This window comes from Fragaria vesca, linkage group LG1 (assembly GCF_000184155.1).
Source record: "Fragaria vesca subsp. vesca linkage group LG1, FraVesHawaii_1.0, whole genome shotgun sequence".
Taxonomy (NCBI): Eukaryota; Viridiplantae; Streptophyta; class Magnoliopsida; order Rosales; family Rosaceae; genus Fragaria; species Fragaria vesca.
The window spans coordinates 6,532,132-6,559,192 of record NC_020491.1 but is presented as its reverse complement, the minus strand read 5'-3'; the positions used below and the strand labels follow the sequence as shown (position 1 = coordinate 6,559,192).

The window sequence follows — 27,061 nt, the reverse complement described above, 5'->3', positions numbered from 1 at the left end:
GAGAGAGAGAGAGATGAAAGAAATTGATCGACATGACACAGCCAAGTCCCATTAAAACAAAAACTTTATAAAAGTCTGAATGAAGGGTTTGGTGTATATGAAAAACCTGGTAGCACCTCTAGATTCAACACTATCACCCAAGAACTGTTAAAATGTTGCCATTTTCCCTTGGTAGACATCCAGCAATTGAGGTACTTGGTTGAGATATTTGTTCACAAACCTATTCAAGAAGTACCCCTCCGACACCGAAATCACAGAACCCAAATTCAACTTGTGCTCTTCTATCAATCCTTTTAACACCAAAACTCTAACAACTGAAAACCTCGGGAAGATTTTCTTCTTCAAGCTGTAACTCAAAACATGGGGATATTTGGCAACCGTATGTGACTGCCACCCCATCTTGTTCACAAAGAAATCCATTGTTGCCATTATTTTCTTCTCCGATAAAATCATACACAGTGGATCCATCTTGAAGGCAGCAACAATATCATTGTCCGACCAACCCCACCTCCTATAAGCCTGATCACATCGTTTCCATGTCGTCTCTTTTCGACATAATGCATTCATGGCTAGCACAAAGCTCGACTTTCGAGAGTCAAATCCCCATTGTTCAACTTCAGCCACAAGTTGACTGAACAATTCAGGCTTCCTCAACACAATAGGATATCTGGTTAGCAACAAGACAATACATGACTGGGGCATGCCCAATTTCCTCACAAGCTCAACATTAGGTATCACATTCTTGGATAGATTCCCACTGAAAATACACGACTTGTGCTTCAAAATATACACCAGTTTGTCATCACAGAGCACCACACTCTTGAGAAAGCTACACATGGGTACGATACGTTTTTCCAAGCTTCGACTCATGAACCATGGGTCATGGCTCAGTTTATTTGCAAGGTCCAGCCTTGACATTCCTATGGAGCTTAAAAACTCAAGCTTTGGCAAAAGGGTTTTCTGGGCATCGGCTACCAGAATCCGTGGCCGTCTCCGCACAAGAGTTGAGATGTGGGTATCTGAGAATTCATAGTCTCTTAAAAGGGCTAAAACAAAGTTGGGTTTGTCTAAAGTTTGAAGCTTTACCTTGTGAGATACCAGAGTAGCGGCTTCTAGGGACAATCCACACGAGTTCACCAGATAGGAGACAGTACAATCGTCTTGGCCCGCTGGGGAAATCGCTCTTGTACTAAACAACTGCTTTTCGAGACCAAAATGTGAAGCCAATCCCTCCATTGGTTGCCCATCTCTGCAAAACACACGAGCAAATCTGAAGCTCTTTAAGATGAAGTTGGGTGCCATGCGGTTCTCTGTGCTGATTTCCCAACTTGGCACTTTCCAAACCCTTCTTCTTTTAACTGAAAATATGGACAAAAATGCGGGGTTCCTCTAGTTAATGATATTGATATATCATCATCATCCATTCTCACCCTACTCTGAAAAAATTGAAATTTACAAAACAATTAATACACACAGTTTGCAAATAATCTTACTTTACAGGGTGCAAATTTGAGTTCATTCAACGAAATTCAGCCTTTCAATAAAAGCAGCAATGAGGTTCAAAAACACACATCAAATGTATAGAACCCAGAAAACCAACTGAAATCACATCAAAACTACCAAACGATTGACCTAAAGAAGAACCACAAAACGATGATTGAAATCAATCTTCATTCATCTAGAATCCATGAATTGATATTGCCCAGAAAGCAAACCAAACACAACAAACTCACAAACACCAAATGCACAAAATTAAGAACCCACAGAACACCAGCAGTCAATAATTCAACAAAATCATTAACAAAGACCAATTTCATACAACAATCCCAGACCCAGTTCAGATTTTGACTAAAAAGAATAAATCCAGAAGAGTAAGGAAACAAAAACCAACCTAAATTTTGATCTGAAGAGGGAGAGAGACTGGCGCGGTATGTTTCTGAAGAGGGAGAGACTGGTTTGAGGGACTGAAGAGAGAAAGAGAGACTGCTAACTGCTTTGTTTCTTTAGGTAAATCCGTTTATGAAGAGAAGTGGTGTTGTGGTTGGTTTCTGGTTCCGGGAGACATGAGATGGAGTTGGAATTTGGGACTTGGAGATACACCTGTGACTCCTCCTTGTACTTGTTTACTTATTTTATTTAGTATTTTTTGGGTTGGGTACTTGTTTACTTATTTATTTAGAATTTTTTGGGTTGGGTACTTGTTTACTTATTTATTTATATTTTTTTGGGTCGTTGGGCTGAATGGTGTAAAGTTGTATTAATATCTTGGGAGCCTTATTAACAAGAATCTCAATAATAAAAATTAGTCGAAGATTTTTCGGTTTATAGTTAAAAATATTTATTTTTTAATCACATTTTGATATTTTATCCGTTTAGGTTTTAGGTCTATATAAGTAGATCATTTTTACTAATTTTCAACTAAATTAATTAATATAATAAATTAAATCAAATTAATAGACGAACTAAATCTGTTAAATATGAATCATTCAAATTTATAATTGATAAATCACATTTATAATGTCTTTACGATTTTCAACATTACTAAAAATTTATAAAAGTAACCTTAACACTTCACATCATTACACTAATTGTTTCCCTCCATGACAATCATATAAATGTCTGGTAAAACTTGTGGCTATTTAGCAAGTAAGCGAAGTGGAAATAGGAAAGGGCAACACGAAAGGACATAATTGTAATTATCACTGAGCATCTTCATATATAAAGATACAAGTCCAGTGCCTCAAACCCAGTTTTCGAAATTCAAAATCCCTCATTTCTTTTCTCAGTTGATTTAACCCTCTCCCCCGCGCCACTCCCACTCTCCCTCTCAATTTCCAATTCTACCCTCGCTTCCGCCGACCTAGGGTTTTCGGAAATGCCGGTGCAGCTGACGCCGAACGCGGTCCCGATCATCAACGGCGGCGATGTCAACCTGAAGCCGCTGATGCAGGTCACCGACGTCAAGCTTATCGGCTCGCAGGAGAGGTACCGGCTCCTGCTCTCCGACGGCGTCTGGGCTCAGCACGCCATGGTCGCGACTCAGCTCAACGAGCTGTTCAAGACCGGCCGGGTCAGGAAAGGCTCCGTCGTGCAGCTCACCGAGTACATTTGCAGCGAAGTCCAGAACCGCAAGTTCGTCTCTCTCTCTCTCTCTCTCTCTCTCTCTCATTTTCGGTTTTTCGATTTTCGGTTAATTATGATCTATTTTGATTGTTAGATGTGATTGTTGTTGTGCTTCGTGAAGGCTAGGGTTTTCTGATTCATTTGGATGAGTTTGAATTTATCTGTATAGAGCTGAATTGAATTGAATGTTGTTGCGGTGGTTTGAGAATTCGAGTTTTGAAATTGTGAGTGATTTTGAGAAAATCTTTGTAAGCTGAACGGTGCAGAAAAGTTTGCAGTAAATAGACCTAATCTCTAGGTTTTTGTTCGGATTTTCGGATTGTTTTTCGTAGTGTGGCTCTAGTAATCGAGGATTTTTGTTTTCATTGTGTGGATTCAAGCATGTTAGCTGTTGTGTGTGTGTGCTTGATGTTGATGTAACTTGTTAAAAGATGCGATTGAAATTCTAAAGAGTTTATCAAAGCTAAGAGAAGCTAAAAGTGATGTAACTAAATATCTGATCATGCGTGTAAGCTGTGAAAGCTTCTGAGTGAATTCAAACGAACTATGATTACTTTTTTCTGATGCTAGTTAACTTGAACTCTTTGGCAGGATTATTGTGGCGCTGAATATGGAAACTATTGTACTGGACTCAGAGATTATTGGGAATCCAAAACCATATGGTGAGTCTGGTCCAACTGCTCAAACTGCGTTGCCAAAGAACAATTTTGAGCAGTCTGCCTATGGCAACAATCATATGATGGGCCAAGGGCCTGTTCCCAAATGGCAGAATCCCAGGCCTTCTTTTCATCCTGAAAACTCTGTTCCCAGTATGCCAAGTGCCAGACCAACATACCAGTCCGAAAGCTTTTATAACAATGTTCCGAATCCCAGACCTACATTTCGTCCTGAAATGTCAGCTCCCAGTGTGCCAAATTTCCGAGCTACAGTGCAACCTTCCTACCAGCCACCTCCACAGTATAAAAATCGTGGTACCGTGTTCAAGAATGAGGCACCAGCACGTATTATACCTATTAATGCTCTGAATCCTTATCAGGGAAGGTGGGCAATCAAGGCAAGAGTCACTGCGAAAGGGGATCAGCGTCGTTATAACAATGCTCGAGGAGATGGTAAGGTTTTCTCTTTCGACCTCCTTGACTCTGAGGGTGGGGAAATAAGAGTGACCTGCTTTAATGCTGTTCTTGACCGCTTTTATGATATTATTGAGGTTGGGAGAGTTTACTTGATATCAAAGGGTAGCTTAAAACCTGCGCAGAAGAACTTTAATCATCTGAAGAGTGACTGGGAGATAACTTTGGATGCGAGTTCAACAGTGGAACTGTGCCCTGATGAAGATGGTTCTATACCAGCCCAGCTGTTTGACTTCAAGCCTATTAGTGCAGTTGAGAGTGCTGAGAGTAATTCTATACTTGATGTTATTGGTGTTGTGACTTCTGTCAACCCTTCTACTACTATCCTGAGAAAGAATGGTATGGAAACTCAGAGAAGAATTCTGCATCTGAAGGATTGGTCTGGCATGAGTGTTGAGATAACCCTATGGGGGGAGGTTTGTAACAGGGAAGGTCAAAGACTGGAAGAGATGTTGGCTTCTGGTGTTTTTCCAGTTTTAGCTGTCAAAGCTGGGAAGGTTAACGACTTCAGTGGGAAATCCATAGGAACAATTCATTCTACCCGGCTGTACATCGACCCCCCAGATTTGCCCGAGGCTCGTCAGGTGAGGGACTGGTTTGATCGAGGGGGAAAGGATGCCGCTTCCGTGTCCATCTCTAAGGAATTTATGCCAGGAGGTGTAACTAAGAATGAGATACGCAAAACTGTTTCTCAGATCAAGGATGAAGGTCTTGGAAGATCAGATAAGCCAGACTGGGTCACTGTGAGGGCCACAATATCTTTCATTAAAACTGATTCTTTCTGTTACACAGCATGCCCATTGATGATTGGAGATAGGCAGTGTAGCAAGAAAGTGTCGAGGTCAGGAGACAGATGGCAGTGTGACAGGTGCAATCAAGAATTTGAGGAGTGTGATTATAGATATCTTCTTCAAGCTCAAATTCAGGACTCTACTGGATTGACTTGGGTGACGGCTTTTCAGGAATCAGGGGCAGAGATCTTGGGTTGCACAGCAAAGGAGTTGTACTTCTTGAAGTATGACGGGCAGGATGAGGAAAAGTTTGCAGACATAGTCCGGAGCAGTATTTTCAACCATTTTATGTTAAAGCTTAAGATCAAGGAGGAGTTGTATGGCGATGAGCAGAGGGTGAAGATCACAGTGGTTAAGGCAGATACGGTGAACTATTCTGCAGAGAGCAGATACATGCTCGATGTGATTTCAAAGTTTTCTAGGTAATCAACAAGTTCCATTTCCTTACTTGGAGATTATATACCATCATATTGGAGAAAGCTAGTAAGTTAGCACATTATCATTTTATTCATTTATATAATGCTTTGTAAAACCTAGATGTAGTTACTGGCGACTCTAGAAACTTCGTTATTGAGTTGTTTGTTCTTCTGACTGGTACTATGCGCACTACTCCAAGAAGCCATGATAGTCTTATTCATGACTAGATACATTTCGGTTATGCAATTTGTTGCCTTTTGATTCTAGGTGCTTCTTTTGGGTTCTGTCTATATGAATGAATGTAATATGTGAATCGAAAATGGAAAATGAGATTTCAGCATTCACAGTTTACTGAGGGAAGAAGAGTCATATTACACAATGATATAGAAGGTAAACATAACAAAAGCAAAACACTAAACAGATACATGAAGAAGATAGGGAATGACATTTCAATATCTCTCAGCCCCTCTTAACAGGGTCGAAATTGGACACTCCGATTACAGCTCCAACAATCACAACAAGTACAGTGCCGCCGGCAGCAATGCTGAGCAAGAAGTTCTTGAGCGACGGAGAGACTCCGGAGGCGGCTTCAGCCACATCTGGGACCACCATTGAGGCTGTGAGTGCGGCAGCGGTAATTGCGGTGACGGCCTTCTCCTTCAGGGAAGCCCTGACCTCAAGCCTCCCACTTGATCTTGAAGGTGAGGACACAGCCTTTGAGTGCCTGAGGGGTAGTGGCTTGAAGAAGGCCTCTGAGGATTGAACCACCCTCTTTTGAGTGGTGGCATTGGGCAATGGCATAGCCATTGTAACTGCTGAGCTTGAAGCCATCACTCTCTCTCTCTCTCTCTCTCTCTCTCTCTCTCTCTTGGGGGTTGTTTTCTGTGTCTAACTTTGAAGTATTGGTGCCAAGTTTGAGGGCTTGGTGCTGGTATGAAGGAATTTGAGAAGGTTTAAGATAGTCATAGAGGTGGTGGAAAGAGCAGCAAGCAATATGAGAGGTGGGAATGGCTTGTCAATTATCTTTGTCCTAGGTGTCAGCTCCTCCATTGGGATTGGTAGATAAGGTTTATCTGATTGGCCCAATTAAACATCAAGATTGAATTTTGTGCCTCGTTTTCATTCTGTCAGTTTTGTGCCTTCTAAAATTGGTTATCATGGGTCCTAACCCGTTTTCAAAAAAAATTGGTTATCATGGGTCTCAATATTGACATATTGATAGAAATATAGGGTTGTGAGATCCACGTACCTTTTTCAAAGCTTGCTTTAAATGAATATCCGAGAAAGAAATATAAACTCAGAAAAAAAAAATCAAGAAGAAAATGCACTGAGAAATGATTTTCCTTTCAACGAATAGGTTATTGTCTGTGCATGTATTAAAAAAACGACATATGTCGACCAATTTTTGTTGGTAAAGATTGCTCTTTAGATGCATAATCTGATGAAAAATGGTGTCTTTATCAGTAAAAGTTCTGGTAACTTGTATCCACATTTTAATCTAAAATTTTAAAAAATAAGGACGTTAGTGAATTCATGTACAAAAAGTTGATCAAGGAACCATTGTCATCTTTGAAGCAATGATAAGAGAGAATGGAGCAGATGATTCTCAGAGTACAGGTCTTTGTATTGAAATTAAAAATTATCACCTTTACAATGTAACAAGATTCACTCAAAACTGGGGTATGAACAATTTCAAAAAATAAAACATCTCGTAGATCTCAGAAATCACAATTTTACAACATTTAGACTCTTTCAGTCTTTCTCCATCCGGTAGGAGCTCAGACATTCTTCTTCAAAATCTATCAAAACTTGTCAGCGCCATGAGGGTGGAAGCTCTGTAGTTGCTGACCCAACTTTGGTGAGAATAATCTCTTGAGGCAGGAGGTGATATTTTATATTAAGGTCTTCAAATATTTTCTTCAGCTCTAAGATTAGTTCTGTTCGTCGGCTGGTCTTGTCTCCATAGTTCTGGAAATTTATCGTATGAGAAATATAAAGAGCCATTGTCATCTTGTTAACATCTTCGATTTCCTTCACCGCCACACTATGCCCAGGACGCCAGTGCTGAGGCTTGCTCTCCAAGTACCTGAAGTTTGAAATATTTCTTCATCAATCCATATAGATATATCTGAGGTGGTGTAACAGTAAAAGTTGGATGTCATTTTATGAACAAGTGAGAGGAATCGAGAATAATCAACAGGATAGCACATATGTGCTTGGTATAAGACTATAAGCCATAATTAGGAATATATCAACAAAATAAGGATCTAGTTCTCCAAGGAAGCCAAATGTTATACCAGAATGGCAGAATCACCCAACAGAACTTAAAGACTATTCCATATGAGAAACCTAGTTGCGGCTATTAAGCGGATAAAAGAGATTATCTGTAGACTAGATGATTCTAATCTCTTATGTCATAATGTGAGCAACAGGCTCACCGGGACTAAATAAGTGGGTACAGCCTGTAACTATACTTCAAAGAAAGATTTTCATGAGAACTCTACAAGCGTATAATAAGTTGGTTGTTTTTGAGCTGAAATAGTCTTGAAGAGTAAAAGTATAGAGTGAATAATAGAGAAGCACAATAAGTTGGAGTTAACATACGTTTTTATTCTGGTTTTCATGTTCGCAATAGTGTCAATTGTTGTAGAAACATCAACAGCAAACTCAACGGCATCACCCATCTCCGGGCTCCTGTAGAAGTTGCTGATGGCTTTAGTAGCAAGTACTGAATTTGGATAGTATACCTTCTCATTGTCAGGTTTCAAGAAGATTGTTGTCAATATGTTCATCTCTTCAACGATCAACTGTCAAGTTCTGAAGTGTCAAGTATGTTCTTTTAATAGCAGTAAATAAGGAAATTAGAATTTCAAAGTTACCTGTACTCCATCAACAACACAACGGTCCCCTACATCAAATGGGTGCATCACAAAGACAAATATGATGGCTTCAAACACAGTTTTAGCAGTGTTACCAAAAACAAACACCACCAGTAAAAGCTGTGATGATATAAAGACCAGTATATTGGTTGTCAAAAATCCCATCAGAAGTAACCATACGATAAGGATCACAACAAGTACAAGAGCTGAGCCAAGCCTATTCAACTCCTCTATGGCTGTTTTAGTATCAGTTAAGGAATGTGCCAATGATTTGCGTTCGTTGTAAACATTCACCTGCAAAATAGAACAATGGTAAGATTCATGCAATGAAACATTCTTTTAAAGTCTGAATGTCTACATCAATGTTCATGACATGAAAGAACAAGAATCCTACCAGAGTGTAATTTAAATTTGAATAGTTACTGTTGCATATCACAAATAAGTAGGTAAATTTAGTTTGAAGTAGTATAATACAGTATACATTTCACAGTACAGATGTGTCAGGGGAGTACAAATGAATATATGATAAAGGAATAGAGTGAATTGACAATGAATTTACCAGCCAATTCTTTAAAGCCTTTTTTCTTATCTTTCGAGTTTCTGCTCCACCTTCAAACAGAGGAAATACGAGCTCGACTTCTTCTTTTTTCAAGAAACGACAGAGGTCATCTTCCTCAATGTACCTAGTCCATTTGACAGGGGTCAGAAAGCTTATACAAGAATTCAAGTCACCAAAAAGTATAAGGAACACTCGGAAATAACAGAAATTCTCACTTGCTACCACGCTTGGCTACATTCAGGAAAATGTCATAAGCTGCAGCTTGTGCTTCAAACTCACTAGTAATCTCTATATCCTTCTGCTCACTCTCCTCATCGTTGATGTCGTCTAGTGTGTGGGAGATGGTAGACAATCCAGAACCACTTATCACATTAATCAATCCTTTCATCGTCCAAGCAGAAATTTTATCCTGCTTCATTTTCGAAAGCTTTTCTACGTCAATAACTTCTTCTTTCGGCCCTTCCTTCCCATCATTCTTTGTTTTTGGCAGATTTTTGAAACTCAACCGGCCACTATCCTTCCCAAATTTTCTTCCAGCCATCTGGCCCATCTCCACCAATGGAGGCCCCGAAAGGCTTCGAAGAACATACTGATGAAATATCGATTCTTTAATCCGATCAAAGAACCTGGTGGACTGAAAAGAGGTGGCTAACAGCTTCACTAACAAATTCTTCAACAACCATATGGCTGCTCCAATCTCACAAGAAGCCAAACCCCTAGTCACATAACCTAGAATCTTAGACGTATTCTTCGACCTCTTCACTCCATGATCAAACAACAAACCCCATGCTAGTAGAATCAAACCCAACCAAATAAACACCTGCACACTCCTCTTCAACCCATATACAAAATACAAAACCTTCTTCTTAAGCAAGTAATTTGTTTCGATCACGAAAACCAAGATATTAATCAGCCATTCTGTCACCAACCTACCACACAACACAACCAACACAAGCACACACCATCTCCACAATCTCAATGACCAAATACTCTTACTCTCTAACTTATCAACAGTTAAGCAAGCAATCAAAAACCCAACAATGGACATAAATGTAACCCACTCAAGTAACACCAACTTCTTCACCTTCTTCTTACCACTCTTCTGGTGCACCTTAAGATTGGCAGTCTTGTACACCTCCTCATCATCCTCCTCCTCCTCTTCTCCACGCGCCGGTGTACCAATCAGCGGCGTCCTCGGCGTTATAGGGGTCGATCTCACACCTTCTCTAGGAGTAGTAGCCGTGGTTCTAGTGATTGGTGAACCCACATTGGGTGACTTTGCACTTGACTTTCTCTGAGGAGTTTCTTCAGTCACCTTGACTTCATTAGTATAAACCGGCTCCTGAAACCTCGACTTGGGTTTGGAGAATGCTGACCTGGCAAGCGAGACGCGGCGAAGCTCGCCGGGAATTCGCGGCGGCTTGGCGGCGGTGGTGGCTGTGATCTCCGGCGAAGTAGCGCCGGCCGGGAATCTGAGCTCGGTGAGCTCAAAGTTGGAGTCTTTTTGAGGAGACCCAGTTCGGGAAGGCTGCGGCGAGAACATGAAGGAGTCATCGGCGCCGGAAATTTGCACGACGACGTCGTTTGGTGGTGGTTTCTTCTCTTCCATGGTGGGTTTTGCTCTTTCAGTGTTGCTGATGATTCGAAATTCAAGTAGACATTGAAATAGTAGATAAAGTTTGAATCTTTTTGGCCGGAAAGTTGAGAACTTTGTGACAGAGAGAGGAGGAATTAAATGGTTTTATAGGTATAGATTTCTGGGCAAGTTGGACTTGTGGTTGAAGGTGTAAATAGTTGACCAGAGACTGACAGAGAGGAAGAACTAGACGGTTCTTCCATGGCGGTTTTGTGCTTCTTCTTCCCGGGTTTAATATTTAAGCCGCGCGAAAATTACTAGCCAAAAATAGAAAGGGGAGATTGGTACTTTGCTTCAACAAGTCCAACAAGAACCCAACAAGGATACATGGAATTTAAAGTAATAATTGGTATCAGAAACATTTGGATTACAAAATTAGAAGTGGTCAGAGACTCAGAGGTGAAGCATACATAGATGCAGCACTGTCTGTTGTTATATTTTAATTTGGTTAATATGTAACATTATGAACAAATTATGGCACTAGTTGCAGAGATTTGTGTTTAAAATATGATCATGATCTAGTAGTTATATCGTAATGTGGGTATCTGAGGAATGTGGGTGAGCTAGCTGATGCAACCACTCTTGGATTTATAAAAAAGTTGGATGGATCCGTCTGTATGATTGATTCATAATTCAAGATTCTATACCATGGCATCCATATCTGTCTTTTTTTTTTTTTTTTTTGGCGAATGGCATCCATATATGTCTGCACTTTCCAAATCGGATTGAATCAGTTAACTCGTGTATGTTGTGGTAAATAGTAACTTTTTGCACAACACAAAAAACCCATCAAAGACTTGGTTGTCTTCACCACAAGATATAGATAGAACACAAACGAACCTTAAGAATGGTTTTTTTCAATATTTTTGCGAAAAATACAAGAAATTCATTATAAAATTATCGACTAGGATCAAGGTACAAACAGATCAGTACTATAGAAACGTTAATTTGAAACTTTTATATGAAAGATTTGGCCGGAAGGATTGGTTGGTGGCACTGTAGGCGGCGCAGCCAGCCTATCATCCCATGTATGGCAGCCTCGATCTGTTTCCAATTCAAGGTCTTCACCAGTTCACCTTCAATATATTAATCAATAATCCGGCCACCACATGTTTAATTAGATTGTGATGCTGTAAGCCAATTATGTCACGTGTACCGGGGTAGTTTGGACCTGAGTTAGGACCTTCAGGCCTTAGCAGCACAAGAATAGAAACTCATCTCAGATCGCGAAAATCGAATGTGTTGTTTGAAAATGGGGTGCCAATTTCAATCCCGTAACTTTTTCCGAGTTAAAAACAACTTTATTTCGTATCAATTGCAATGTAACGTGAATTATGTTCTAAATGTTTAACGTAATTCTGCAGGCTTTATACGTGAAAAATATGCTGGTTTTAGGCATGAGCAACAACTGCATAATACTTACCGACATTTACTATATATAGTTTCATTGACATTATTGAGGACTTTGTGTAATTTTATTCTTCCAACAGTGAAAAATAACTCACGTTTTAGACGTGGATCGGTGGTGGAATAACCTATACTCATTGGTAGGTTGTCTAAACAAGAAAAAATAATAATTATTTGTGACCCAGAATCAAAGCTCATCGAAAATATGTTTAACATCAATTTGACCAAAAAAATAAAAAATGTTTAACATATTACATGATCATAAATCTTTGTGATAATAGTACATAAAATTTCAAGAACGTCAAAGCCCTTATTCCAAACCAAGCTAAACCCTAACAACAATAGCGATGGAGGACAGGCCTACAGTTTTATTCGATACTGACACCATCGAAGTTCCACTGCATGCAGCAGGCTAGGTTTTCATGATCTTCTCCCTATAAACTTTCCTCTGCCCAAATGAATAACCATCGCCACATCTCGGGGTGCAACATCTTGACGATGAGTTCCTTCCACCACTCTTCCCCCATCCTCCGCCTCCTACCGCCTTCGCTGCTTTCGCTTCCCAATAAGCCTCCCACTCTTTTCTTACTTTGTCGGAATCCTTCACCTCCTCCTCCTTCTTTGTCTCGTACCACTCATCCGGCCCCCATCCTACGCAAAACGAAGGATCAATCACCTCAAAACCCTCAAGACCAAACTCACCTTCACTCCCCCATTCAATACTCTCATCCAGTTCCGGGATGGCATCGTCGCTCCAGTCTATTTCATCAATATAAGCTTCGGGATCCGGCGACGGCACGTCGCATGGAGCCTTCTTGATCTTTGCCAAGAACCGGCATTTTGCATCGTCGAAAGCCTCTTTTGCCGCAGAGTCGTTCCACCGGGCAACGTTTGGGAAGAGATATACGCACTTGTTGTTGGAGTCTGTCAGCATCTTCCATAGCTCTTTGCCTACAGACAAGTAGAGTTGCTCTTCCCAACTGTCTTTCGGTGGCTTGGAAGCAACTTGTGGACGTCGAATCTTACCCATAGTTGTGATGAGAGGTAAGCGGAAGAACCCTAGAGTTTAGATTGGTTTCTCTCAATAGATCCGATGAGACGAATGAATTGCAGGAAATGTGAGTGGCTGCTTTTTATAAAAACGCTCAGAACGGTCATGTCGGTTTATTAATCCCTTTGCTATTTGGATTTCCTATTTCTAAAGGGATACGACGTTTGGTGGGTTTAATTTCTATTAATCCCTTTGCTATTTGGATTTCCTATTCCTAAAGGGATACGGCGTTTGGTGGTTTAGTTTCTATTTTTCTCCTTTCCTCTCTTTGAAAGGAAACTTGTGAGAATATTAAAGTAAATTAATCAAGTTTTCGACGTAGGAAACGAAGGGAAAACACCTCAAACACAGACTAAACCGTTGTTATGATGAAAACAAAATTAGACTAAAAACAGTTTTTTACCAAATCAACAAACAAAATGTAACAGCTGACATTATATTCTACAAGTTCAACTAACGATATATTGTTTACGAATAAAATAGGATCCAATGAAATACGTACTTATGCTATGGGCAAAAAATAACATCATTCTTGTTTACCACAATGGACTCTCCAACATTAAACCCATCATCAGTTCTTGCAACATTTTGTGATCCAGCTTATTCCAAGCATCGTTCTCAAATCCTGCTATGTCTGCTGCTTCCTTGTGATCAACATCATCTTCATTATCTACGCTGCTATTGTCATCTCCAGAATGCTCCCCAGACTCGTCCGATGGATCCGAAACTGGTTCGGGATTGATGCTAGTTCTGGAGTTGCTCCAATCTATTTCATCAATGTAAGCATCAGAATCAGGCAACGCTATGTAGCAAGGAAGGCCGTCAACCTTATCCAGGAACCGATTCTTTGCATCAGTGAATGCGTCTTGAGCTACAGAGTCGTTCCATTGCACAATGTTTTTGTAAAGGTGCATATTCTTCTTCGTCTCTAAGAGCTTTCCCCATGGAGCATTGCCAACCGTCCAACAGAATTTCTGGTCCCAGAAAGGCAAACTCAATGGCTTTGTGTTCCTTTGCGATTCATAAGTTGCTTCATGATCACCTTGACTTTGTTGTCTTCTGCAGCTATCCATATTTGTAAATTAACCAAAGAAAAAGTAGAAACAAAACAAACACATAGATGGTGCTTGAAGGAGTTCCTGTATGTATATATAGAACGTCCATCAGGTCAGCTCTATTAATCAGTCTGGTATAATGACTTCGTTTCATAAAAAGATATGGTTTGCTAGTTTCTATTCTTCTGTTAATTAGTATCCCCATTCCCCACTTCATTAGGAAACTTAACAAAAAGTTTTTTCTTAGAAGAAAGGAAGAAAAAAGGATATGGTTTGTAGTCACACTATGGTTTTTTTTTGTTTTTTTGTTTTTGTTTTTCTGATGTGTAGTCACACTATAGTTATAGTTTCTACCATTTCATGAAAATGCAGTGGTTAAGCAAATGTGTGTCGTCGACTCTCACATTGAGATGATGATAACTAACTATAAATGCATGGAAGTGAACTGTTTCCTTTAGGAGTTTATATATATGTATTATAATTTTAAATATAATGTGTTCAATCAACTTATTTAATTAAGATGTTAGAGGAAACTAAAAAATTAACAATGGTCATGATGTACTTCTACGATGATAAATATGGTTTGCTAAAGAGATTAAGGGTCAAATTCTTGAAACATATGATATAAGGCTTATTTTTGAAGTCATCAAAATTTTGGTCAAAAAAATAACTCTATCCTATGTGATCTAACTAATCTGTTTCAGAAACCATTATAAGCATAGGCAAAGTGACCAGCACCTATAGCTCATATTATTGCTTAGAGAAATATTCTACTTGTTTACTAGGTTCCATCTTGTTAGTGCTACTCCTACTTGAATGGCTTATGGGTATTGTTGTATAGTTGAATATGAAATCAATCAATCGATCTACACTTATTTTCTATTGGTTGTTAAAATCTAGATGGAGGTGGGGTGGAACTTGTGGGGAAGACATTGAGCAAAAGACGAGTCTCATTTGGATTTTGAGAGTTTGAGCTAGAGGAAAAAGGAAGCAAGAATTGCATTTGGGCTTGGGTTTAAGGAGCTCTAATTGAAATCTATCCTTCTATAATTCAACACATTTATGTATTGTAATTTAGAGATCAAATACTTGTTTTTTTTTTTTTTTTTCAAAAATGAAAATGATTGTATCACTCTCATATACATATTATGTTTTGTGTTGTAACTATGCTGGGTTTGCCAAACTATTTCACTCCCACAAGAAATTGGTAATTGTATAGACTGATGAGACTCCAACAAACCCATGCAAGTACCCAACTTAAGATCAGGTAATTTAGCAACGATGTGTTGGCAGTGTTGCTCGCGGTGCGATCTGGATGGCGGCGACTAGGGTTTCTGTAGTGGATTTGGGCCCTTTTTGGGCTTATGTATTAGTTTTTATTATTTTAGGGATTAATTTTCTGATCTCTTGTGGAGTCAGGAGAAAATTAATTTTCTCTTGTTCTCTTTGTAGTATGTGTCTGTTTGGGCATGTCCATTAGACTGGTTAGTTACTTTATCAGTCCATTGGGCTAGCTTTGAGGCAGCTTAAATTTCCCCTCTTCCAAAAGGAAGAAAAGAAAAAAAGATCAGGTCATTTATCAGAAATGGTAACAATTTATGCAAACTTCTAAGCTTTTTGTACATAGAGAACTAGTGAATAAAACAATTGCCGAATGAGTTAATTTGTTTTTAGTACATACAAGTCATCGATAAGAGCTAGCATTATGTATTTTATTTATTTGTTTCTGCTCCAAGTCAAGCATAGGGTCGACTAGAGATAGTGAATTCTTATCAACAATATATTCAATCCAATCCAACCTTCGTCTCTGGTTTCTTGTCATTGTGTTTTGCTTTGTCTTCATTCAATCATTCTCCAAACCATCAATCATAAACAAGTTTATATTCTACAACAACATGACCACCACGGCTTTCTGATTAACTACTTCTTGTTAGTTTAATCCCAAATGATATATAGAATTCAGAAAACCAAGTTCAAACTCAAACCCTCCTCTCTGGTCTCTATAACTTTCCCATGTCGATCATTTCCACAAACCCAAGCATGGGTTTCTACATGGCACCAACTCCCTATCCGAACCCCAATTTTCCGCCGCCGCCTCCTCCACCTTCGGCGGCCAAAGCCACCAGCTTGCCTATGTTGTATTATGGCCTCATAGTTGTTGGAACTGCCGCTATTGTTCTAGCCATGTACAATCTCATCTTCATCAAATGGTCTCCACCGCGCCGCCCACCATCACCACCAAGAAATGTACGGTCCAACGCTTTCGTTGAGGCTGCAAGGTCAGCAAGGAGCAGGAGCTTTGAGAACTTGGATAGCTTCAAGTACAAGAAACAGAAGGAGGGGTCAGTTGCTCAAGAACAAGGTCAAGTAGTGATCGATCATGAATGCGCAGTTTGCTTGTCAGTATTTGAAGATGGAGAAGAGGTAAGGAAGTTGCCAAGCTGCAAGCACTCGTTTCATGCTCCTTGCATAGATATGTGGCTCTACTCTCACTCCGATTGTCCGCTCTGCCGGGCAACTGTGCCGGTCGTTTCATGGTGCCACCGAGAGTTACCCTCTGCTACGCCGGAGGAGCATTCCAGAGAAGTCCTGCTGGTATCCAGCGGCAGCGCAAGTTTGCCAGTTTAAGGTCTTTTCGTTTCTTTCCGAGAGAAAAAAGAAAAAGGGAAAAAAAAGGTGGAGGAGGAAAAATTGGGTTTTGGTGTTTGTTGGTTTGTCACTTTGTGATATGAGGACGGTGATAACAAGGAATTCATGGAAGAAAACAAGGATTAGGGGACAGAGGGTAACATTTTTCCTAATTTTTTCCGGCAAGGTCTGCCCACTTGTATATGATACGGAATTTTTGAGTTTATACTACTGGTCTGCTCTCAACTTCAATCGTCTCAGTTATGAAGATTGTGAGTTTATACTACTGGCTTTCTATTGTTAAAAAGACGATTCTTCGTTATAAAGCATTGTAAATATACAAATTCACTATGAATTGCACATCCCCGATCATGTTATAATCCTTGGCATTCACCTTTGGATCCGTCTTCGTTCTAATGCACACTCAAAAAGAACGACAGAACTCTGATTTCCTGTGCTCACAAACGACACTTAACAGTATTCTGATCAATGCATAATCAAACAGATTGACAAAGCATTCAAAAGACCAGTGAATTAGGACATACCTACAACCTGCATTACCATTTCGGCATCTCCGAGTAAAGATTTATTTACCAAATGTAATTTTATTAGAATCTGCATATCTCATATCCTGATCCGAAAAATTCTTGAATAATTTTCACAGATATTACAAGGCCAAAAAGGAAATCTGACCTTTCACACTATGCCAACAATATAAGTATATACAAGATATGAAGACTACATCTTTCTCAAATTGTCTAGCCTTGCCTGTAAATCGCTATCTATCCCACCGTCATCAGGTGCAGCTGCTTCCACTTGTGCAACCTTGCCCCTTGCAGCTGGTGCAGCCACAGAGGCTGATGGTGCATTAACAAGCTGCAATGAATGAAAACACAAGATACTGTTATTACTGTTCAAAACCATTTTTATTTTGTAAGAGAAAAGCATACGAGTGCTGATTACCTCTTGATTGACAGTTATACCAATTTCATCAAGAACTTGGTTAACTAGGTCGTCTGTTTCCTCCTCTTCCTCATCTCCTTCCAAAGCATCATCAATTGCATCTCCCATCACCTCAGTTGTCAATTCCATCTTCTCGTTTTGCCTCTCAAATTCTTGCATAATTTTCTGTAGTGATGGCAAGTTCATCTGTCTATTCATCTGGCCCATTGCCTTTGTCACCCCCTTCATTGCCTCTCCCATCGCTTGAGTTGATTTCAGTGTCTGAAAAGAAAAAACAAACATTAAAAAAATAATCAATTCCTCACACCAACTACCAACAAAGAAGAACACACCATTCATGCCACATAACGACGGTGTACGAATTCCAAACGATATATTATTCAGATACATTCAAGGCATGCATTACGGAATGTAGGACACATACCTGGATTCTGAGAGATACACCCTGCAGTTGTGACTTAAGCTTATAAAACTTTTCAATCTGGTGCCGTGTTCGAACCAGGTCTTTTGCCATAACTCTGACAGCTCCCTGAAACAAAATTCAACAAATGAAAAACCAGTTGAGAAACTTGACCATCAAGCTAACATGTTGAGCCGTAAAACTCTCTGACAGAGACAATTAGGCAACACCAAGCGGTCAAAAGTAGTTCAGCCACAAGACACTAAAACTCCCATTGCCAGAAAGCAAAGCGAAAATCAATAGAAAAGAGAAGAACATACCATCTGGCCTTGCTTAGCACTCTTTTTAATCTCCGCAATCAGTTTCTTCTCTTGCGCCTGAAGCGATCCTCTCTCCCTCTCTATTTCCCTAATAGATTTATCCAGCATTCTCTTGTTCTCCCGCAACAGTTCTGAAATCACAAAAGTCACACGAATGCATATATTACAATTTCAGCTCCGAAAACCCTAACCTTAACAAAAAAACAGTACTATCTGCCTGAACAACATATTTGCGAGCCACAAAACTCAAACTATCAACTTCGTATTTCGATACAGCAAATTATAAACCAAAGAAATCATGAAATATTTAACTAAAGGAATTAAATATTTGATATTGTGCAATAATTCCATGAATAGCTTCAGAAATCATGTGAATTCAACGAATTGAAAAGCTATAACAAAATTGCGAACCTGCGGGAGTTTTGCGCTTGCCGAAGATGAAGCTCATGGCGGTGGATCGGAAGGTCCGAATGAAACTATGTGATCGGATCGGGTCGGGTAGTACCTGACTGCTGTGATTGAATCGAAGGGAGAGGAGGATTTAAGGTGTTGTGATGATTGGTATCTGACGCGGTGTTTTTGTGTAGTGGTTAAGGAATGGAATCGCAGACGAAGGAGACGACCACCCTCCTTTCTCCTCTACTCGCTCGCTCGCTGGCTGGGGCCCACCTCATCGTTATTTTTCGCACGCTTTTGCTTTTCTTGGTTTAAGCCCGCGATTCTCTTACGGGAGCGAGGCCCAACACTGACACTTTCAGGCCTATGTGGTCTGTGGGCTTATACTTTTGCTCCTTTTTCTTTTGGGACTACCTTTTCTACGCTCCTCTTCGATCTTCAATGACGATGTATATCTACACGTATGTGAATAGTTATGGATTTTGAATGACTAAAATTACACTGAGTATTTGCATTATCGTGTAAACAAAAATTTAAGTGTGGAATTATGTACTTTTGTTCCTTTTTCTTTTGGGACTTCACATTTTCTACGCTAACTTTCATCGCCAATTACGTGAAATCTTCAATGACGATGATATGTGAATGGTTATGGAATTTAAATGACTAAACTACACTGAGTATTTGCATTGTTGTATAAACAAAAATTTAAGTATGGAATTATGTAGTGACAATTGTATTCAAAGTGCGTCTAAAAAGATTAAAATCAGTGCACAAATCTAAAAGATTCACTTCGGTTATGTCCGTAATATATATACACTCTTATTGGTGAGTCTTCATTCTTTGGGTGGTGTCAATAAGTGTCACATACCCCAAGGTGCATGTAGAAGGTGGCTTTGAAGCTAGGTTACCATCCTTTCCACCGTATCATGACCACCTTAGCCGGCGGTGGTACTCAGAAGCCAATATAAGAGGTTATAAAGGTATGTAATTGCTCACACTCTATTCTATTATTGGATTAAGTACTGGATCTCATATGTTCTTACTATTTTCTTGAATGATGCTTATTCCAATATCCACAGTGCTTAATCAAACTAGCTAATTAAGCAACATACAACGAAGCAAACAAATCAAACGTGTGAAATTCATCGTATAGGCCTCATGAATATGTAACTGCAATAATAGATTGCAGCAGCCGTGGAGAGACAATAAGATCAACATGGTTATACATGTAACCAGAAATTGCATAATGCAGTTTGGACTTGTATATAATAGGATACCTGTCATGCTTACATAGAGATGATATAATACAAGATTGTCGCACTGGCAGTGGTAGTTAGCACAGTACCTAACCACCATTTGTATGAACCAGTAAGCCATAACTAAGCTAGTGAGACAAAGATGTAGGGAGGATCCAAGTCATCCGACCCGGAAATAGCTGGGTACGTACTTCACTTGTGGTCCTTCTAGCTTGGGGCTCTCCTCTAATCTACTACTGAAAACTACTTGTAAATAGCTCCACGTTCCTTCGTTTTATATCATCATTCATTTTCCAGGGTTTTATGCTTGGTTGTTGAGAAACATATATACCCCATAAATGACAAATACTTGTTCTTGTTACGTACCCAGAATAGTAAACCAGATGAATATACAGTCGATTTTGTTGCCTGCAATCTTTCAGATTATTGCTATTTGTGTTCGTGTTTGTTTACAGATGGTTCCTACTTGTGAATCAGGATCGTTGTCTATTTAATGTATGTCTTTCATCATGCTTTTGTATTACATGTACCCGATTTGATAGGATCCGACTCTTCTAAAGTGAGGAGTGTGTGAAATTAGTTAAATTTTATAAAATCTGTGCTCTTTATTTAATCTAATGATTCTAAAAATTGACACATCATTTCTCTACCAAAATTTATTTCTTTTTTGTCTAAACCCCGGTTAACTTCCAGTAACTCTATTCTTTTTTTAGAGATTTCCAGGGTTCTTGTTTGCATTCAATTCCCTCTTTCTGTTTGCTATGGTTGTGCACTATTTATGGATAAACGTCTTGCAGTTGTGTTAATTGATAAGTTTATTGAGAAATCTATATGCAAATCGATCATCCTGTACAGTAAAGATTCGGGCTCTTATATAATATTTTTATTTGAAGTGGAATTGATAATGAGTCCAAGAGAGATTCATAATAGAAATTTAACTGCTCTAAATGAACACTTTCAATATACATATACATTTTATCAATCAGCGAGTGTTTGATTATTGTAGACATTTTAAGTTACTTGTAATAACCAAAAGGAATTCAGATCTTTTATATCTATCGATTTACAGTTTGATACCTTACAAAATCTTAAGAAATCACGGTATCTTTGGGTTATGGAATTAGTTTATCGCCATGACTATTTGGTTAGGGTTTTTTATATTTTTTATTAATCATATACAATTATGTAGATCAATGTGAAACCATCCATCCCATTCGAAGAGAAAAATTAACAAAAGTCTGAGTACGTGTTCATCAAATTAGGTCTCGTGAAACCATGACTTTGTATCATCGCAGTGAACTTACGAACCCTTGAGCACAAGAAATTTCAGTTCTTCTTTTTAGAGTTAACAGAAGTTAACCGAGGTTTAGACAAAAAAAACAATAAATTGGTAGAGAAATGATGTGTCAATTTCGGAACCATTAGATTAAATAGAGAGCACAGATTTTATGAAATTTAACTAACTTCACACACTCCTCATTTTAGAGGAGCTGGATTCGATTTGACATACTTCCAACTCGTTTCTTCTTCCATCTATTGATGACCAAAAATGGAAAAATTTCGCCTCTCATGCTTTATAGTTTCCCTGGACAAGAGAATCATAAATTTTCAAGAATTCGAAGATAGTAAGAAGCACAAATTTTGCTTTTGCTTTATTTTAACAAAACGCTTGTTCAAGACATTTCATCAAACACATACTTCCGCCGTAATTTTACATCGCTCTCGTGTTGACAACTAGCTAGTTTCATTGATAACCCATCTTAAGGCTAGTGTTGCTTGCACTGTATCAAGAATTAGGATAGGTGATTGCAGCTAAATTGATGGTGTTATCATTTTGTGAAGCAAACTAACATGAACACATGCATCCCCATCACCTCTTTGTCCTCTTCATCAGCTCATGTTATAGCATCATGATCTATTACCCTCTCGAGTGATTAATTAGCATTCCATCACTTTCAAACTCACAGTTCTCCAATTCCTAGTTTCTTACTTTCTCTCAAAAGTAATCAAGAGCTGGTGTTCAAAGTCAATGATAAGGGTCCAATGGAATGTGTGTCCCATTTACATCCCAAGAACATATAGTTAGATCCCAACTTTTCATATCCTCCTCCACCCTATGGTGTTCAAGTTTGTTGGGATATAGATTTTTGCTTCCATATCTTCATCTTTTAGCTTAGCTTGCAATGTAGATTGACTTCATAAGATTCCTCTAGAGTGGCCCCTTCCTTGTCTCCCAAGTCTCCCTAATCTCTTCATATCCATGTTATATGATGTCCCCAACATTTAAGATCATTGTTGGGTTACTATTTCCTCCTTGTTTCATAGCTCATGGTATAATGGATGGTATAATGGTTATGACCAAATCTAATAATGAAATCATATTCTAGTAACGAAGGAACCAAGAAAATGAATCATATTTTTTAAAATGAGGTAACTAGATCAGGGGAAGGCAGCCCACAAATCCAAAAACATTATGAACCGACTATGATCCGTAGTAACTAACATCTGGATCCAAACCGATTACCATTATGATCTGTAGTAACTAACATCTGTGCCCAAACCGATTACCATTATGAGTGAACTCGATGAAGGAATCAAGAAGTTTTTGAAAAGATCCCAGTTTTTAAACATTCCTGGTTTTCTTTGGGTTTAAAAAGCTATTGGAATTTTTACCTGACAATACTTGAGGTGGTTGAGGCCATGTGCTTAGGTCAGTGGTAAAGCACCCAAGAGAAAAAACTTGCTTTCACTTTTCTCTGTTCTCTAGTAGCAGAGGAGATTTGTGTTTTTACTTTTGTTCATTTTCAATCTGCTTTTTTCACAAGTACTTATAGTTTAAGCGTGTGGATATGACCTTCAACAGAGAAAGTGCTTCTGCAAGAAAGTAGCTTTGTCTAATGATTTTTCAATGCTTTTGATTCTGGCGAAAGTAGGAGTTAACTGGAAGTAAACTGGAAGTAAACTGCAAGACATTTAACAATGATGTAATAACTTCTTGATGAATTGAACAAAGAAAAAATTACAGTATCAAGCCTTTGGCAATGGCTTGATTGGTTCTGAAGTTAGTGGTTTCATAAACTGGAAGCTCTTCTGTATATCTACCAATCCCAACAGGTAGATTAAGCTCGAAAAGATCTGAACTTGAATAACTCTCGGCATCACTTTCATCATCATCACCATCTTCACAGAAGCTTCTCCGGAAATTTTGACCAGAAGTTCTTGCATATTTTTGAAATGTGGGCTTTGGCATCAAGCTAGGATCTTGTTCATAAACACATTTATGGCTTGAAATCTGAGAATCATCTTCACCAAGAATCACACTTATAGGGTAAAATCTAACAGACCTTTTGTTGCCATTGCTGGATTTCTTGGACCTTGAAGATGGTTTGCTCAAACATGACCTTGAGAAAGTTGAAGCCGGAGTAGTAGAAGAAGAGTAAGTGGACTTGGTTACATGCTCTGAAGTGCTCACGTCTTCCACAGCTCCAACATAACACATCTTGGCTTTCTTGACGTTCCCGGAATTGAAAATCGAGTTTATGAAGCTCGCAATCTTCCCTCCCGGCGAAATGGGTTGCTTGGCTTTCTTCAACTCGCCGTAGATTTTCAAAGCTCTCAGCTTCGTCTTCGTAAACCCACCTCCGCTTCCGCTTCCGCCCTCGCTTTTCGTCTTCTCCATATTATCGGAGCCAACAGAGATAGCCTTCACCGGACTCTGTTTCGAACGTCGTTTATAGCTCGACTCTGTTTGATCCGAAGACGAAAATGCAGCTCCGGAGCTCGACTCTGAAGAACTCGAAGCCGAGTTCGTGAACATAGAGCTATGCACGCTTTGCCTCTCAACCCAATTCTCGATCATCATGGCTCGGCGAAGATTGGTCTTGGTCTTCCCGCTGCCTCCTCCTTTAATCTCTTCACGCTTTGAAACAGAGCAGCTCTGTTTGCTCTGTTTCTTATTCGAATCATCCCCACCTCCACCGTTGGATTCATCAATCGAACGGTAAATAGAATCAAGAAGAGAAGAAGAGAAAGAGGGAGTCCTTCTCCTCCTTCCTCCTCCAGAAACGAACCTCTCATCTTCAAGCCAAGATCTCTCCCTCATGTACATGTCTGAAAGTGGAAGATTGAAAACCCTGACTGAATAACAAAACAGAAACAGAGTATTTATAAGCAGAACAAGAAGAAGGGAACAAGGGATTGTGAGAGAGTGAGGAAGAGAGGAGTAGTTTAAAGGGAGAGTTGAGCTGGAGTGTTGGGTATGGGAATGTCAAAAGCTGCAGGGAGGGAGATAGAGATTAATAGAGAAATGCAAGTAGCTCTGGCTCATGGGAAAGGAAGTGAGAGTAGAATAGAGTAGTGTTACTGCTGGTGTCGTTTTGTACTGAGATTGGAGTACAGGAAAGAACAAGGAGGGTTTCGAAAAGCTGACTTGGGTGACTGGGAAAGAAGGAAAGACACGCAGCAGAGCAAGAGCGAAAGGAGAATATTTAAAAGGCCGTACGTGCGTGCGGGTCAATTATGGTAGCTCTTCCAGCTTGGCTCTCTGAACTATGGTTTTGTTTACCATGACGACGCTGTCAAAACTTTTTTTAACGAGGTAGTAATTTTATTTTTCACCGGAGGTTAATTCTAGTTTGAAATCGTGGGCTTGTGGTTGTGGCGTGTGAGGTATTAAACCAACCAATTTGGGCCTAGTGTTCATCCCGGGTTCTAGTTTGCTCTTGGGCTTGAAGTCGTGACTTTTGAGGTCGAATAAACCTAGCTATGATGCCTGTAATTGTATGAGAAAGTGTAACGCACCACAATTTATTCTTCTGCTTTGTTCTTTGTAATTGATAAAAATATAATAATGTAGAAAACAACACCATCATCTAAACAGTACAATGACATGAAACAATGAAGTCTGAAGAGGATTGTATGTGTAGACACAACAATGAAAGGGATTGAAACTTGAAAGCTCAGTTCCTCACACCTATGTTGTTTGACTCGAAAATATACTAAAATACCTGAGAGGTCTCTGACTGTGGTTAATTAGTAACTTGATATTAGTATGTTTCCAGGTCTACTTGATAAACAATTTGGCTAAATATGCTCTCTCGATATTGAGTACAAAGCCGTTTAAATATAAGATCGTTATTTAATCTAGTCGCATTTAGAATAATAACAACGAGTGACTAGAGCTTGTCTCAATTTACCTTTAAATTTGATTATTTTACACCAACATCTTAGAAAACTTCGTAAAAAAATAAAAATGACATGCATTAAACGTAAACTCAAGCAAATATTGCTTATGACTCACATTTTCACCCGTACTCACATATGAAAACACTCTCCCCAAGTATACATCTATATATCCATTCCTCATACAATAATTAGCATTGTGAGTGACACTATATTAGAAAAGGCCGAAAACATGTCCTAAGATTTGTACGTATTCATAAGCATTGTGTGACTTATAATAAGTCTGCATGCATATATAATGAATTACCGTAGAAATTGATCTGCACAGGAATATGAATTTTGAACCTTGTCAAGATGCGTGCTATTTTAGGTCATGACAATTATTAGAGTACTGTAGAAACATAGGAAAAGAAACCCTAAACCCGTCCTCCGCCCATCCATTTTCCTCATCACTTTGCTCGAGCTCTTTAGAAGGTACGTTGCTATTTCATGATTTATATATATTCACTTGAAGTGAATGCGTTTGATGAAGGAAAGCCCTTAAATGCAGAGTTAGAGGGATTCCTGGAATCAGTATTCACTTGAGAAAAACCTAAAAGGATTACCAGGGTGAGGAAAAACAAGAGAAAAAGATTTTGTTGGGCAGATGGGAAGAAAGAGAGAGAGAGAGAGATGGAGTTGAGACCGACAGTGTTCAAGGCGCCGGAGGCGAATGACGTGTTCAGGGCAGTCAAATCGGCTGGGGTGAAGATCGTTCTAGAAGACGTCACAACCGCCCTCACGATCATTGAGAAGTTCCAACAATACAAGCAATGTTTTTGGTCACTAATGACCCTAGAGATCAGCTCTGCGATCAAAAGAGAGCTTCGAAAATCTAGGAATGTGATCGACGTCGACTTGATTGGACAATTTGTCGACTATCTTGAGTCGACGGTGGAGGAAGGTCAGGAGAAGGAGGAGGAGGAGGAGAATAAGGAAGAGAAGGCGGAGGATTCAGACAAGGAGGAGGGTGGTTCGGACGAGGAGGAGTATACGTCGGAGGAAGATGTGGAAGATTCGGATGGCTCGGAGTCGGAAGAGATAGTAGATTCGGATGAGGAATGGGAGGAGGATTCCGATGATGATGTGGCGGCCGTGACGGAGGGGAAAAAGGAGGTGGTGATAAGTAGTGAGGAGATAGAGAAGTTCAAAGATCCAGCAACGAGAGAAAGATGATGATCTGTTGCTTGTGTGCAGGGAGATGGGATTGATGGTGAAACCAGGGCAGGAGGGGGAGATTCTGGATAAGATGTATCCCTACATTCGTGGAGGACGCCCGTATCGCCGGTCAATCAGATTTTTCATGAAAAGGGTGAGAGAGCATATGGATAGGTCTTCCACCCTCGACGATTTGAAGACGGTGGAGGCCGCCCTCAAGAGTAGCATTTTTGATGATGTATATGGTGACTATAAAATTGTGAACAACCCTAGTACCATTATGGTGTGTAGTTCAACCTAATCCTCTTGTTTACTTGCCCTGTAACGTTTATTTCTCCCTTCCTAGTTGTCTTATGTTCACCTCTTTGACACAGGAGGAAGATATGGCTGATGCCAAGGACCCTGTTAATCAACAGGTAACGCAAAAATCCTTTTCATTTTGGCTGAAATAAGTACCAGTAAGGAACAGCTTTAGTATTGTTTAGAGATTGCTAGGCTTCTTAGGTTCATACTTATGTTGTTGTTTGGTTCTTAGGTTCGTTGGTTGTAAGTCTGGAATCTGAAATTCTTGTTAGTTTTTACCTACTATTTATTTGCAAAGGTCTTTTTGATCTGATCTCCAAATTTATTTACCTACTACCCTTCTCCTCCCAAATTTATTGGGAAATCCTT

At 39.4% G+C, this 27,061-nt stretch overlaps 7 protein-coding genes across 9 annotated transcripts; 2 read left to right on the top strand and 5 right to left on the bottom strand.

The window, feature by feature from the left end:
* Positions 1-47: 47 nt before the first annotated feature.
* LOC101313546 lies at positions 48-1,156 on the bottom strand. Its single transcript, XM_004287564.1, has 2 exons — positions 1,087-1,156; positions 48-1,019 (listed from the first exon to the last, which is right to left on the bottom strand). The coding sequence occupies exon 2, from the start codon at positions 916-918 to the stop codon at positions 148-150; it is 771 nt and encodes a 256-aa protein (XP_004287612.1). The 5' UTR covers positions 919-1,019; positions 1,087-1,156; the 3' UTR covers positions 48-147.
* A 1,598-nt stretch (positions 1,157-2,754) lies between these two features.
* LOC101313246 (replication protein A 70 kDa DNA-binding subunit-like) lies at positions 2,755-5,566 on the top strand. The gene is made up of 2 exons (XM_004287563.1): positions 2,755-3,132; positions 3,715-5,566. Exons 1-2 carry the CDS (start codon positions 2,876-2,878, stop codon positions 5,468-5,470), a joined length of 2,013 nt encoding a protein of 670 aa, XP_004287611.1. The 5' UTR covers positions 2,755-2,875; the 3' UTR covers positions 5,471-5,566.
* A 248-nt stretch (positions 5,567-5,814) lies between these two features.
* LOC101312960 lies at positions 5,815-6,416 on the bottom strand. The gene has a single exon (XM_004287562.1). The coding sequence runs from the start codon at positions 6,290-6,292 to the stop codon at positions 5,921-5,923; it is 372 nt and encodes a 123-aa protein (XP_004287610.1). The 5' UTR covers positions 6,293-6,416; the 3' UTR covers positions 5,815-5,920.
* Positions 6,417-7,170: 754 nt separating this feature from the next.
* Positions 7,171-10,851, bottom strand: LOC101312668 (mechanosensitive ion channel protein 10-like). Its single transcript, XM_004287561.1, has 5 exons — positions 9,115-10,851; positions 8,900-9,023; positions 8,341-8,634; positions 8,066-8,268; positions 7,171-7,547 (listed from the first exon to the last, which is right to left on the bottom strand). Exons 1-5 carry the CDS (start codon positions 10,506-10,508, stop codon positions 7,274-7,276), a joined length of 2,289 nt encoding a protein of 762 aa, XP_004287609.1. The 5' UTR covers positions 10,509-10,851; the 3' UTR covers positions 7,171-7,273.
* Positions 10,852-16,088: 5,237 nt separating this feature from the next.
* LOC101308714 (RING-H2 finger protein ATL52-like) lies at positions 16,089-16,676 on the top strand. Its single transcript, XM_004288922.1, has one exon. It carries the CDS (start codon positions 16,089-16,091, stop codon positions 16,674-16,676), a length of 588 nt encoding a protein of 195 aa, XP_004288970.1.
* Positions 16,677-17,127: 451 nt separating this feature from the next.
* LOC101311994 (vacuolar protein sorting-associated protein 2 homolog 1-like) lies at positions 17,128-19,004 on the bottom strand. 3 transcript variants are annotated; one of them, XM_004287559.1, is made up of 5 exons: positions 18,771-19,004; positions 18,360-18,490; positions 18,064-18,168; positions 17,640-17,900; positions 17,269-17,552 (listed from the first exon to the last, which is right to left on the bottom strand). In XM_004287559.1, the coding sequence occupies exons 1-5, from the start codon at positions 18,805-18,807 to the stop codon at positions 17,415-17,417; spliced, it is 672 nt and encodes a 223-aa protein (XP_004287607.1). In that variant the 5' UTR covers positions 18,808-19,004; the 3' UTR covers positions 17,269-17,414. The 3 variants fall into 3 exon arrangements, with proteins under 3 accessions (XP_004287606.1, XP_004287608.1, XP_004287607.1); XM_004287558.1 differs by having other exon boundaries at positions 17,128-17,900; XM_004287560.1 differs by having other exon boundaries at positions 17,128-17,900; positions 18,064-18,245; positions 18,771-18,875.
* Positions 19,005-23,030: 4,026 nt separating this feature from the next.
* Positions 23,031-24,119, bottom strand: LOC101308419. Its single transcript, XM_004288921.1, has one exon. It carries the CDS (start codon positions 24,117-24,119, stop codon positions 23,031-23,033), a length of 1,089 nt encoding a protein of 362 aa, XP_004288969.1.
* Positions 24,120-27,061: the final 2,942 nt, after the last annotated feature.